The 13,450-nt window shown below is 43.1% G+C and overlaps 1 protein-coding gene across 1 annotated transcript in view; it reads left to right on the forward strand.

Annotated features, from left to right (window-relative positions):
* Positions 1 to 8,977: 8,977 nt before the first annotated feature.
* Positions 8,978 to 13,450, forward strand: part of LOC309569661 (uncharacterized protein) — a gene marked incomplete at its 3' end in the record, with an annotated part of 57,844 nt that continues 53,371 nt past the window's right edge. Inside the window, exon 1 of the mRNA XM_082275599.1 lies at positions 8,978 to 9,014. Coding sequence (XP_082131725.1) covers positions 8,985 to 9,014 — 30 coding nt within the window. The 5' untranslated portion in view covers positions 8,978 to 8,984. The remainder of the gene's footprint in view (positions 9,015 to 13,450) is intronic.

The raw sequence follows: 13,450 nt of genomic DNA on the forward strand, positions 1-13,450 counted from the left end.
AAGTATATATAATCAATAACTTTACACTTTAGGCTTCTGAGATAGACTAATTTAGTTCAAGCTCCCATCCATTCACGAAACGTGAAGTACCAGGGTCCAGGTACGACATCAATACCCTGTAAATGTTATAAATACCATGTCTAATTATCCTCCCCTGGTCTATGAGTCTCTCCATTAGGTTGAGCTCATGGATTGAGTGGAGTGGCCTCGGCAATCATTATACACTCATTGGGATTTTTTTATCAAAGACTTGCAGCAGACTACATATTGTCCTAAACGTATGAAGAAATTTGATTTTTAATTTGTTTTATTGGATATGTTTTATAACAGAAAGTAAAACATTTTTTTTTCTAAAATGTATGCTCTTTTTATGTTTATAGCGCAAATAATAAAAAACCCAGTGGACATGACCGCGCAATTGTCAGTTAAAGTAGCACAGTGCTGAATAGCAAAAAATGGACTGGTCATAAAGGGAGTAAAATCTTCTGGAGCTGAAGTATTTAAGGGAGTAGTAAAGGACACAGGTAAGTCTCATATATGAGGAAATATTTAATTAGCTGAAAGTATTCAACTTTGAAAAAACAGGATGTGTTTCTACTCATATTAAAATTCCTTTCCTGGCAGTCTCCATGGCAGCCTACGTGTGGGTTAACCCCGCCTCCTCTCCAATGGTATAGGACCCCCCTCTATAAATTTCAGCTTGCAGGCACAGCCAGTGTTCCTTTTTTGTCCTCCTCCAAGGACCAACTATTTGGATTATTTCCTGTTGGAATTTGGTCGGCTTACCTCAGAATGAAAAGTCGGTGTCTATGTCCAGGGCCCAGCCACGGGCGGGTGAGTGACATTTCAAAATCCCCTTTGGCTGATAACTGTGCGGTGCTTCGGATGGCCGACGGATATCCTGACAGGGTCTGAAGATTTGTCTCCTCCATGGCAGTGTTTTTGTTATGTTTGTTTGTCTCCAAACTATCTTTCTTTGCTATCCCTGGTGGCCCAATGGCGGCTGGAACGCTCCGTGCGTTCCAGCCATCTCCTTCCTGCTTCCCCTCCGCTCAGTCCGGCGGACGCATGCGCTGTATGGTAATGGAGCTCCGTTGCGAGCCCTGTTTCGCTCGTGCAGCTGGTGAAAGAGAGTCTGAAGATCAGAGATTGGAATCCCTGGTGAAACGGATTGTCCAACAATCCATGAAAGAGTGGAATGCTAGTCCCACACCTGGATCCGCTACTCCCAGCTCTCCTGCTGATGCTCCTGAAGAGCAAGGTCCCTCTCAGCCAAGCTTCACTTCCGGGAAATCCTCAGAGAGCGATTCGGAAGAAGAGGAAGGTGCAGTTGGGGGTTTTGATTTTGCCCTTGTTGCACCTCTCATAAGAGCAGTCAAAGAGGCTCTGAAATGGGAAGATCCCAGTACCCCACAAGTAAAACAGAGAAGGTTTTTCAAACATTTGGGGAAAGAGCGGCTAAACTTTCCGCTCCTGTCAGAATTGAAGGATGTCATCCTAGAAGAGTGGAGTAAAGGGGACAGCAAGACCTCCTTATCCTCCAAACTGTCCAAGTTGTATCCTTTTAAATCGGAAGAAGTCAGTCACCTGGAATCAGCTCCTCTGGTTGATGCTGCAGTTTCCAGACTGGCTAAACACGTTACACTCCCGCTGGATAATGCGGTGTCCTTTAAAGACCCTCTGGATAGGAAGATGGACTTGGATTTAAAAAGAATTTATGTCACAGCCGGTGCGGCTTGTAAACCTGTGCTAGCACTAGCAGCCATGTCTAAGGCCATGGAAACCTGGGTTTCTGATGTTGAACTAAAATTAAGAAGTGTGTCTGAAGATGCAGTAGAGAACTCTCCTGTTCAGGAACTGAAGTTAGCTTCTGTGTTTCTTGGAGAAGCATCCATTGATGTGTTACGTCTCTTATCCAGATCCATGTTGGCTTCTGTCACAGCCAAACGGGCCCTGTGGTTGCGTCCCTGGCTGGCAGACCCAGCCTCTAAACAGGCTTGGTGCAAAATCCCTTTTGAAGGTTCCTCTTTATTTGGAAACAAATTGGATAATGCAATTACTAAAGTGACGGGTGGAAAGTCAGGTCTCCTTCCCCAAGATAGGCGCCTCTTTGGCCCTAAGAAGCAGCAACCAAGAAAGCAGTTTGCAGAGCGATCAAAGGATGCCCGCTCATATAGGCCTGGGCGAGATTACAGGAGAAATTGGAAGAGCAGCCAAGCATCCTCTCGTAAGCCGGTCAGAGGCTCAGCACCTTCCGGTCAAGAAACCTCGAAGTCCTTTTGAGATTGGGCCCGTTCAGACATGCCAGGTGGGGGCACGCCTGCTCCGCTTTCAGCGTGTCTGGGCGGCCTCAATCTCAGACTTCTGGACCATCAGGACAGTGTCCACAGGACACACATGGACTTTCTCAACAGATCCCGTGTCCAGATTTATTCCCACTCGCTTGCCTTCTCAGGACGAGAAAAGAAACGTTTTGCTCGACTATGTAAGCACTTTGGTAGCTCAGGGCGCAATAATTCCGGTGCCCGTGCAGGAAAGATTCCAAGGCGTATACTCGCCCCTCTTTCTAGTACAGAAGAAGAATGGATCCTGGCGCCCTGTGATAGATCTCACCTATCTCAACAGGTTCATCAAGAACGAAAAGTTCAAAATGGAAACCTTATCTACTATCCAGAAAGCAGTACTTCCAGGAGACTGGCTAGTGTCAATAGATCTCAAAGACGCGTATTTCCATGTGCCTATAGCAGTAAACTTCCACAAGTACCTTCGTTTCGCGGTAGAACATCAACACTTCCAGTTCATCTGCCTTCCTTTTGGCCTGTCCACATCCCCAAGGGTGTTTTCCAAGGTCCTTCTAGCTGTGGTGGCTCTAATCAGAACAAAGGGTGTACGTCTACATCACTACTTGGACGATCTTCTACTGTTGTCACAAGACCGGGATCAACTTTTGTTCCACAGGGACCTGGTCACTACAACTCTCATGGAGTTCGGGTGGTTGTTGAATCTTCAAAAAAGTCATCTGGAGCCCTCTCAACATCTGGTCTATCTAGGGGCTCAATTCAACACCGTTCAGAATACACTTTCTCTGCCTCTAGAGAAAATCCCGGTGGTTCGGGAGAGGATCCTTCCAGCCCTCTCATCCTCTTTTCTGACGGCATCCCAGTGTCTCAAGATCATCGGCACAATGGTCTCGACGGCCCCTATGGTCAAGTGGGCACTGTGGCGAATGCGGCCCTTTCAGAGGGGCTTCCTTCGGCAGTGGAATCCGGAAGATCACGATCAGCATATCTTTATTTCCCACAGCATGAGGAGCAGCTTATTTTCGTGGCTCCAACGCAAGAACCTGCTCAATTGCCATTCTCTAGTCCCCATCACATGGGTCATCATTACAACCGACGCCAGCAACTCTGGCTGGGGAGCCCATTGCATGACAGAGGTGGCTCAAGGGAAATGGCCCCCGCAAGCCCACTCCCCGGTTTCCAACGTCCTGGAGCTTCGTGCGGCTTTTCTAGCTCTTCAAGCTTTCCATCATCTAATAGAAGGCAAATCCGTACTTCTTCGAATGGACAACACCATGGCAGTGGCTTATGTGAAAAGACAGGGCGGTACCAGGAGTCTCTCCCTTCTTCAAGAAGTAGACCCAATCATGACATGGGCCCAAGCCCATCTGTCCAACATCTCGGCGGCCTACATTCCGGGGCCACAGAATGTTCAGGCAGATTTCCTTTCCAGAGTTCAGTTGAATCACAACGAGTGGTCTCTCCACATAGACTCATTCAAGTGGATTCTGTCCCTAGGGGTCTCACCAGAAGTAGACCTGTTTGCATCTCCATGCAACCACAAGCTAGTCCGGTACTTCACACGCAGCAAGTGTCACCAAGCATGCGGAACGGATGCTCTGACCGACAGATGGGAATTCAGCAGGGCATATGCTTTTCCCCCATTTCCCATCATCCTCAGATTTCTTCAGAGACTCCAAGCAGAAGATGTGGAGATCGTCATGGTAGCCCCTCACTGGCCGAACAGGCCCTGGTTCCCACTTCTCCTGCAACTCAGCTATCGGAGCCCGATTCCCCTGCCCATCAAACCAGACCTTCTCTCGCAGGGAACAACATTACACCCCTGCCCCGCCTTGCTCAGGTTAACGGTCTGGTTCTTGAGAGGGAGAGGTTGGAGTCACTCGGATGCCCTCCTGGGGCAATCCCTACTTTAATGAACTCTAGGAGACCTAGCACGAACAGAGTTTACTGTAGAGTCTGGTCTAGATTCTTGGTATTCACGTACCCGGAGGGAAATCATTCCCTGAATTTCGGAGTTCAAGAAGTCCTGAAGTTCCTTCAAGCAGGTCTGGATAAGTCCCTATCAGTTGGGACTCTCAGGGTGCAAATATCAGCCTTATCGGTGTTCTCAGGGTTCTCCTGGGCCAAGCATATACTCATACAACAATTCTTCAAAGGTGCGGTCAGACTCAGACCTCAGAGGAAGCTAAGGTTCCCAAAATGGGACCTTCCCCTTGTCCTTAACGTCCTTTCAAGATCTAGTTTGTCGGACTCCATTAAAGATCTTACCATTAAAACAGCCTTTTTAGTAGCAATCACTTCAGCTAAAAGAGTTTCTGAGATCAGTTCTCTTGGTTATAAAGAACCTTTTCTCACGTTTTTCCCGGACCGAGTAGTCCTAATTCCGATGCTCAATTCCAATCCGAAGGTATCATCGGTTTTTCATGAGAACCAGGAGATTGTACTTCCTACCTTTCGTTCTTCAGAGGATAATGAACCTCATCCCTTGGATGTAGGGAAAACTCTTACGGAATATCTCCAGTCAACGTCTTCTTTCAGACAATCGGATAATCTCTTCGTCCTTTTCTCAGGCAAGAATAGAGGGAAACGGGCCTCGTCAAGGTCCATTGCGGCCTGGATTGTGTCTGCCATTCAGCGAGCTTACTGTGTAGAGGGTTTGGCTCCTCCGGAGGCGGTGACAGCCCACTCGACGAGAAGCATCTCAACGTCCTGGGCGGCTTCACATCATGTTGCACCAGAAGTAGTCTGCAGAGCAGCTTCATGGTCTTCTGTAAATACGTTTATGACACATTATTGTGTGGAGCCAGCCTCCTTATCTTCAGTTAATTTTGGCTTGACTGTTTTGTCTGCTAATAATTTGAAGTAAAATTTGATTTGAAACATTCCCACCCGTGTGGTTTGGGCTAGTTATTTCCCACACGTAGGCTGCCATGGAGACTGCCAGGAAAACGGAAAATTCCTATCATACTTACCGTAATTTTCCTTTCCTGGTGGTCTCCATGGCAGCCGGAGTTCCCACCCTCTGGTCTTGGATTCGGCTAAGATATGGAACACTGGCTGTGCCTGCAAGCTGAAATTTATAGAGGGGGGTCCTATACCATTGGAGAGGAGGCGGGGTTAACCCACACGTAGGCTGCCATGGAGACCACCAGGAAAGGAAAATTACGGTAAGTATGATAGGAATTTTCCGTTTTCTCTGAGTTCGTTAAAGGACACAGCCTTTAGTGTCCTTTAACAGCTATAGCTGGTTATAATAAAAGAAGTGCTCACTCGGCCTGCCTCAATAAAAGTGAACAACCCCAAGCGCTTTAGGACAACCCAACTGCCAATCCCCGTGCTGCTACTTAAAATATAAATATATAAAAACGGCGACAAAGCAATATGTAAAAACATACAAATGTGACCAGTAGCGCAAAAAGTAGTAATTACTTTACACTACCACAAGGATAAATAGTCCTTCTATTCAATAGTAACACATGAGATCACTTAGGTAGACAAATAGCTATAAAGAGTCCATCATAACAACAGAATGTCCATCCATAAAAGTGCATCCACACATGTGAATCTTGATGGGATGTAGATTTAATCAGTGGATGTAACGGGTCACCTCTTAACACTACCATCGTGAAAGCAAGGGGGAGTAGGTCACACTCACCGACAGTAATGGCTCAGCCACTCTCGTGGATAAGCGAAAACACCAAATGTCAGCAATTGTCCACCATAGATAATCCCAAAAGCTTGTCAGGATGAGGGAGGATCAGTGTACTCCGTACCATGTGGAAAAAACAAAGCACAAAGCCCCACTAGTGCAATATTGTTTAAACACTTTATTATTGCATCCACTTAAACAAAAGAAAGCCACTCACATTTTAACATAATCCTAACAGCATATAAAATCCCATGGAGGATATACTGCACCGTTCGGGGACATTTCCCAGGCTCCACGCCGTGGTCTGTGCTCCTTCCAGGTCTGTTATCACTCCTAGCAGTAATACTGTGTGATAGGTAGGTTGGTTGACGCCGACAGGTCATGTCTCGACTAGTTTCGTCTTACCGACTTCATCATAGTGGAGCCTGGGAAATGTCCCCGAACGGTGCAGTATATCCTCTATGGGATTTTATATGCTGTTATGATTATGTTAAAATGTGAGTGGCTTTCTTTTGTTTGACTGGATGCAATAATAACGTGTTTAAACAATATTGCACTAGTGGGGCTTTGTGCTTTGTTTTTTCCACATGGTATGGAGTACACTGATCCTCCCTCATCCTGACGAGCTTTTGGGATTATCTATGGTGGACAATTGCTGTCATTTGGTGTTTTCGCTTATCCACGAGAGTGGCTAAGCCATTACTGTCGGTGAGTGTGACCTACTCCCCCTTGCTTTCACGGTGGTGGTGTTAAGAGGTGACCCCTTACATCCACTGATTAAATCTACATCCCATCAAGATTCACATGTGTGGATGCACTTTTATGGATGGACATTCTGTTGTTATGATGGACTCTTTATAGCTGTTTGTCTACCTAATTGATCTCATGTGTTACTGTTGAATAGAAGGACTATTTATCCTTGTGGTAGTGTGAAGTCATTACTACTTTTTGCGCTACTGGTCACATTTGTATGTTTTTACATATTGCTTTGTCGCCGTTTTTATATATAGCTGGTTATAACCCCACCTTCAGGAGTAGGACACTAGGCAGAAAAAAGAACAAGCACCACCTATGGACAACCCCTACTAGTGGCTAAACACCCATACCTGCTATAGACAGCTAAATTAGTAACAAAGCAGTGCATAAGGGGATGGGAGCTGTGTCTTTCGATGAACTCAAAGAAAGGGATTATACAGTAAATAGAAAAAATAATTAATTTCTCTTACGTTCATCGAAGGACACAGCCCAGCAAGAGTCTTAAACGTGGTGATGTCCCAAAGCAGTGACCATCAAGGGGTGGGTAACCAGACCCAAAATACTTAACCCACAAACAAACCCCTAGGAAGGGAACAAAGAATCTGAGCTACCTCAAGATTCTTGCTGTGTCCTTCAAATGAACGTAGGAGAAAAAGGAAATTGAAGAAGACCTGAACTATGGAAGATGTGCCAAAAAAGGCAAGCAGAAGGCACTTTGTCTCTGTGCCTCTGTTGGTAAGGGCATGGCTTTGCTATCTCTCCTCTTAAACAAAGAGAACAGAGAGCAGGCAGGGTGCCATCAAATCTCACTTCAGATCTTGGAAAACTATCAGTCAGAGGAACAGTGACTAAAGCCCGATACTTAGCTTGGTAACCTGCTGGACTGAACGAAAAAAAAAAAACCTCTTAGAGCGCTTAGATCGGGGCCACTGTACTAACAATCCGATGTTAGTACAGCAATCTCCCCTGGTGTTATATTGTGTTCTGACAGCGGGGCGGCCCCCCACCAGAACACTCTGTTCAGAGCTCTCAGTGAATGGCTGGCTTCTGTGGGTGCCATACACACTGGCCGAATGTCGGCCATTTCAATAAAAACCACCTGACATTCGGCCCGTGTGTACTAGGCTTTAGATTCACACTGCAGATATACAGCTATGAGACTGTAGGCACAAGAGTGCATAGGTACCTTCACAGACTAAGACATACGCTGCTATTCTTCAAGAGGAATTCAAGAAATAAGGTTCATTTTTTAAGGTACTGGTTAGGCACATATAACATTTCTAGATGTGCACTGTAACATACTGTACATTTTAAGACTTAACACTTTTCAAGTTTACGTCCACTTTAAGGGGGTAGGATGATGACCAGTTTATATCAGAGGTCCATATCATGAAATCAGTGGAAAATTTACATCTAAGGATCACTGCAAAAGACACAGGGGCATTTTTTGGTGGAAAAAAAAAAAAGGTTGAGCTGTGAAAATGTGGAGAATTTATTTAAAAAAGGACTGAATGTCTTTCTAAGTGAACAAATATAAACAGCTGCTTTGAATTGGAAGGATTAACATTGTATAGTTTTGATCCAGGGAGTATGAAATTGCCTTTGGGTGTCAGAAAGTATTTTTTCCCTGTTGAAGAAAATTGGACTATGCTTCATACGTGCATTTCTTCTTTCTGTGGACCAACAGTGGGTTTGTTTTTTTTGTACTTTTTTTCAACCTATCACTATGACCAATAAATATGAAGAATTGGTGAAAAAAGTAAAGCTGGCTATATGCCATTAGAACAAATAAAATAAATCCTCCTTCCCCGCTATTTAACATAGGTAGATTGGTTATTTGGCAAACAATTTTCCACCTGGCTCCTTCGATTTTTTAAAGAGGGGGCTGACGGAACCACCCATTAAGTGAATTTTGGCTGGTTCATCATCAACAAAATTCAAACAATGAATGGTCAGCCTAAATCTTGAAAACATATGGAAAATGAAACACATCTAAATAAAAAGGTCACATTCACATATGATTAATCCATTTTTTTGTGGCGAACCAACACTTCAGGAAAACCTTAGCTTACAGAACATAAAACATGAACCTTAATGAGTTATCTAAAACTGAAAGAATCTATGATCATTAGTCATGTCAATTCAAATTGCCATGTCAGATCACTTACAAGTATCTGGGTGAGCCTGTTGAGCAACTATTACTGTTCTATATACCTAATAAGCAATAATGGAGCATCACTGCATTCATTCAAAGACTGGACATCACAAGCAGCTTTTACATGCGGGTGGTAACGTACTGTGTCAATCCGGTGAGTATTACATTTTTAAGTTTTTTAGCAAAGGTTACTTTCATTATAGGGAAAAATCATATTAGCCCATGGCTATTTTCTTGCTGTCTTTACAATAGAATAGTAAATGTATTTACACTACCTATAACATGTTAGATATTTGTGGATATCCACATTTAAACATTCAATATTTTGGGAGTGAGTTTTATTTTGGTTTGGATTTTTAGGCGTATATAATATGTTCCCTATATATATATATATATATATATATACCATTGTGTGACCATAGCATTGTTCCATTTGTTTCTAAGCCATCCACTGTGGTGGAAAATGTTCTGTAATCACACAAAACTCTCTGCCTCAAAATGTAATATCTCAATGACTCTGGTGCACTCAATGACTCTGGCAGGACACTCGCTTTTCACTGTTGAATAGTCTCTCTCTGAAGTGGTTAGTTGAGGGCTGAGATATGCTACTAGATGTTCTTCCCCATTCATTTCCTAAAACAGGACTGCTCCCAGACCAACATCAGAGGCATCTCTTTGTACATTAAATTCTTGACTGAAGTTTGGGAAAGTTAACACTGGTTCCATACACAATAATGGCATCAGCTCTTCAATAGCTTTCTTTGCCTCTTCATTCCATTTCACCTTGGTGGATATCAATTAATGGAGCTGATGGAGTCAATCTCTAATTGCTTCAGTATTGTCCATTATAGGCTTTATGATCCCCCACCCAAAGCTGTCGTCCGAATACTGGGCTTCATCTGAGCATATTTATTTTATTGGCTGTTAACCTGACCTTACAAATGGAATCTACAATCTTCTGATGGTGGGAATCCCAGTGAAGACTTGCAACATCATCTAGATTTGCCAAAGCACTTGGTTTGTTGAGGTTGAGAATTCGGTCCATCATTCCATGTAATGCTGAATGGATGAAGCTTGTACTGGTACAGCCCATCTCGTGTCACCAAAGTTGTCTTTTCCTTTGCCTTTTCTGTTAGGGAACCTGAACCCTAGAACGAGGGTGGCAAATACTTGTTGTGAACTCTCTCTATCAACTCAAGGAGCTCCAAGGGAACTTGACCACTTGATGTTAGATTCCTCTATAATCCCAAGGTTCTAACATTTTCTGTACTTCCCCTGAAATGTTTTTTCTCTGAGGTTTAGATATTCAATAAGGAATTAACTTTACTCTGGCATCAGATTCAGTCCCATTGTTATGGTAAATTACATCCTAATCCCTTGTATATCTTTCGCTGCTAATGCTTTAGGGCTGGTTTGTGCTGGAAGAGCCACCTAACCCTTTCAAGATTTTATTAGGTTAACATGGTATATTTCGAGGGGCTTTCTCTTTGCAGACTAGTATATCTGGAAGCAGACATCGCTGATCCTCCCTCTGATCTCATAGGGGATCTTGCACTTTGCCAGAAATCTATCTTCCACAATAAAACTTTGTTTTCTGGGGTAAAACTTCTAATTTAGCAGAAAAAAAAGTGTAATCATACATATTGCACAAATGCAGGATAGTGGCAGTCATGTCCATAGTTTGTATATGTTCCCAAACTATGGACATGACTGCTACTATCCTGCATTTGTGCAATATGTATGATTACACTTTTGTGTACCATTTCAGATATATTTATTGATCATTAAAAAATCTACATTTGTATATTAGAATATAATTTTAAAATATTTATGAAAGCAACCAGTGAATTTAACCAGTTGTGGGCGTACTTCACACAGTCAAAATGCACAGGGAGTGTTAAGCGTGTTCTGTTCTTCTCCCCTGCTACTGCTCCTCCCTCCACATTTGCCAGAGAATTTATCCCAGTGTGGGCAACTCAGCTAAGCTTCCACATGTATTCAAGGTTACCTATAGGCCCTGAAGTGTCTCGGATCACTCTCAACTGGTAAATTTAACATCTTTTGGCTACAACTCTTCCCGTCTCATGAGGAGGTGGAGCAAAACATGACTGAATTCCTCACACAGGACCCTTCTGGTTCCCCTCTCATACAATGGGGAATTTGACTTTGGAGAAATGTTTATCTCTTGGGTACGCTTATTGTACAGCCATCCACAGGCAGCCATTAGGGAATCTGATAGATTGTCCAATGTTTTTACCCTGGGGAGAGGTACTAGACAGGGGTGTCCCCTTTTGCCCACTTAATTTACTCTGGCTATTGGCTGCTGTGATTAGATTTATTGATTACTGATTTCTGCTATGGTGATGTGCAAGAGAAAGTAATGATTTTTGTTTTGACACTCTGCTTCTACTTAGTTACACCGATTCCTTCCTGCAGGAGGCCATGACCACTTTTACAGAATTTGGACATTTTTCAGGTCTAAGGCTGGCCATACACCATACAATTTTCTTATTCAATTTCCTTTAGATTTACCTTCAACTGTGTAGTGCAAGGGCCTTCCTGACTGCATACAAATTGAAAGTTTTCAGGTTTGAACTTATATTATATGGTTTTGGTAAATCTAAAGGAAAGTTGAACAAGAAAATTGTATAGTGTATGGCCAGCCTTACTATAAACTGGTCAAAATCTGCCCTAACACTGATAGACAGTAATACTACACAGCAAGTTGCTCTAGTGTGTCCTATTCCCATTGCTACCTCCTTTAGATATGTAGGGGTTCAGATGTCCCTGTGTATTTGAGACTTTTGCCATCTAAATATCTCCCCCCTTCTGCAGCGGTTTTGTACATTCAAATTTGGAATTCTCTCTGCCTTTCAGTGGCAGGGAAGGTACATTTAATTAAGATGATTCTTATGCCCCAATTACTCTATTTTCTTCATATTACCCCAATGGTAATTTCTTTTTGTGCCCTAATTTGGAAAGACCCTGTTCCTAGGGTTAAATTAGAACATATACTGTGCCCTAAAGATGACGCTGGTCTGGTCCTTCCCAACCCCTAGTTATTTTACTTGACTGCTTAAATGCAGCACTGGCTTGGGACCATGACTATGGCAGGTGGTCTGGATAGGTCTCCCCCCCAGTTCATCTACTGCCCTGATACTTTATACTATGCACAGGGAATCCGTTCCATTGGCACTTGAGGCTCTGGCCACACACACCCTTCCCCACGTATAGCCTCATTCAGAAAAGTTGGAATAAGGCTAAACACTTTCACAGGGTGACGGGCTTTACTGAGTTCAGCCCCATCTGGCAGAATGACACTTATGTAGAGATTGCTAATTTACAATATGGAGAAAAGTGGCAGGCATTGGGGGGCTACACAGCTTCAACATATATTTTATAATCTCTTTTTTGAAACTCAAGACTGAATTTAACCTGCTGTCATCTATATACTTCAATTACACTCAGCTACACCATGCCAATCAGGCTCAAAGTAACTCCAATGAGTGAATCTTGTCTCCTACTCCTCTAAGGGTTTTAAATCACAATGCTATGCCATGCTTTCCCATTCTTTCCTTAAGCATCACCCCTTAAGGGTGGTGGAGAAATGGGACAGAGATGTAGGTCAGGTTACGGGAGACCAGTGGGAGGAAGCCTTCTAATCAGTAGTGACTTGCTCTTTAAAGGTGACCCAGAGGTTGATCCAATTGTATATCCTATTGCGAGTATACTACACGCCACACAGACTATATACAATGGGAATTCTGCCAGAGCCCCCCTGTACCAGATGTAAATGGGACCATGATGATGTTATTCATCTCCTGTGGAGATTTCCAAAACGACATCCCTACTGGAAAGGGGTGGTTGATACACCTAATTCACTCTTTCAGGTATCCCTCCCCTTAGATCCTAAATGCTGTATACCAAATATATTGAATAAACTTGACTTGGATGCCTTCACTAGGGAGGCAGTTGTGAGAGCCTTGTTTCAGGCTCGCAAATTAATACTCATGCACTGGAAGTTGGAGGATCAACCTACTTTAGGGGAATGGATTAAAAGTTTTGGCAGTAATTTGAGGCTGGAGAAATATGTTAATTAGCATAGAGGACACTCAATCAAATTCAAACATTATGGGAGAATTGGTTAGACGTCCCTGAGCTAGCACCTATGGACCTAATTATGGATAGGTTGTTGAGAGACAATATTGGCTGAGGATATACTGTAGTTTATGAGCTTGATCCCTGTACTTTACTGGATTAGTAAAAAAGCTCAAAATTTAAAAGGCCTTTAATTCATTTGTAAATAACTTTGCAATGCTAGGTACCAGAATCATATACGTACATTTCGTATCATTTTAAACAGGATTGAAAACTCAGTAATGGGCCCTCAAGGACTTCAAGTACCTCAAAGGAAAACATCATTTTATAATCAAACAATTAGAAACAGGAGAGGGGGGAGAAAACCAGTCAAAGTACATATCAGAAAGTCTGAATAAAAACACTGGTTTCAGTTACTACAACCACCCAAACCATATCAGTGAAAATACAAAAATTCACTGAATAAGAAAAATAATACTTTATTGAAAAAAT

The sequence above is a fragment of the Pelophylax lessonae genome, assembly GCF_965119305.1.
Source record: "Pelophylax lessonae genome assembly, chromosome: 1".
Classification (NCBI taxonomy): Eukaryota; Metazoa; Chordata; class Amphibia; order Anura; family Ranidae; genus Pelophylax; species Pelophylax lessonae.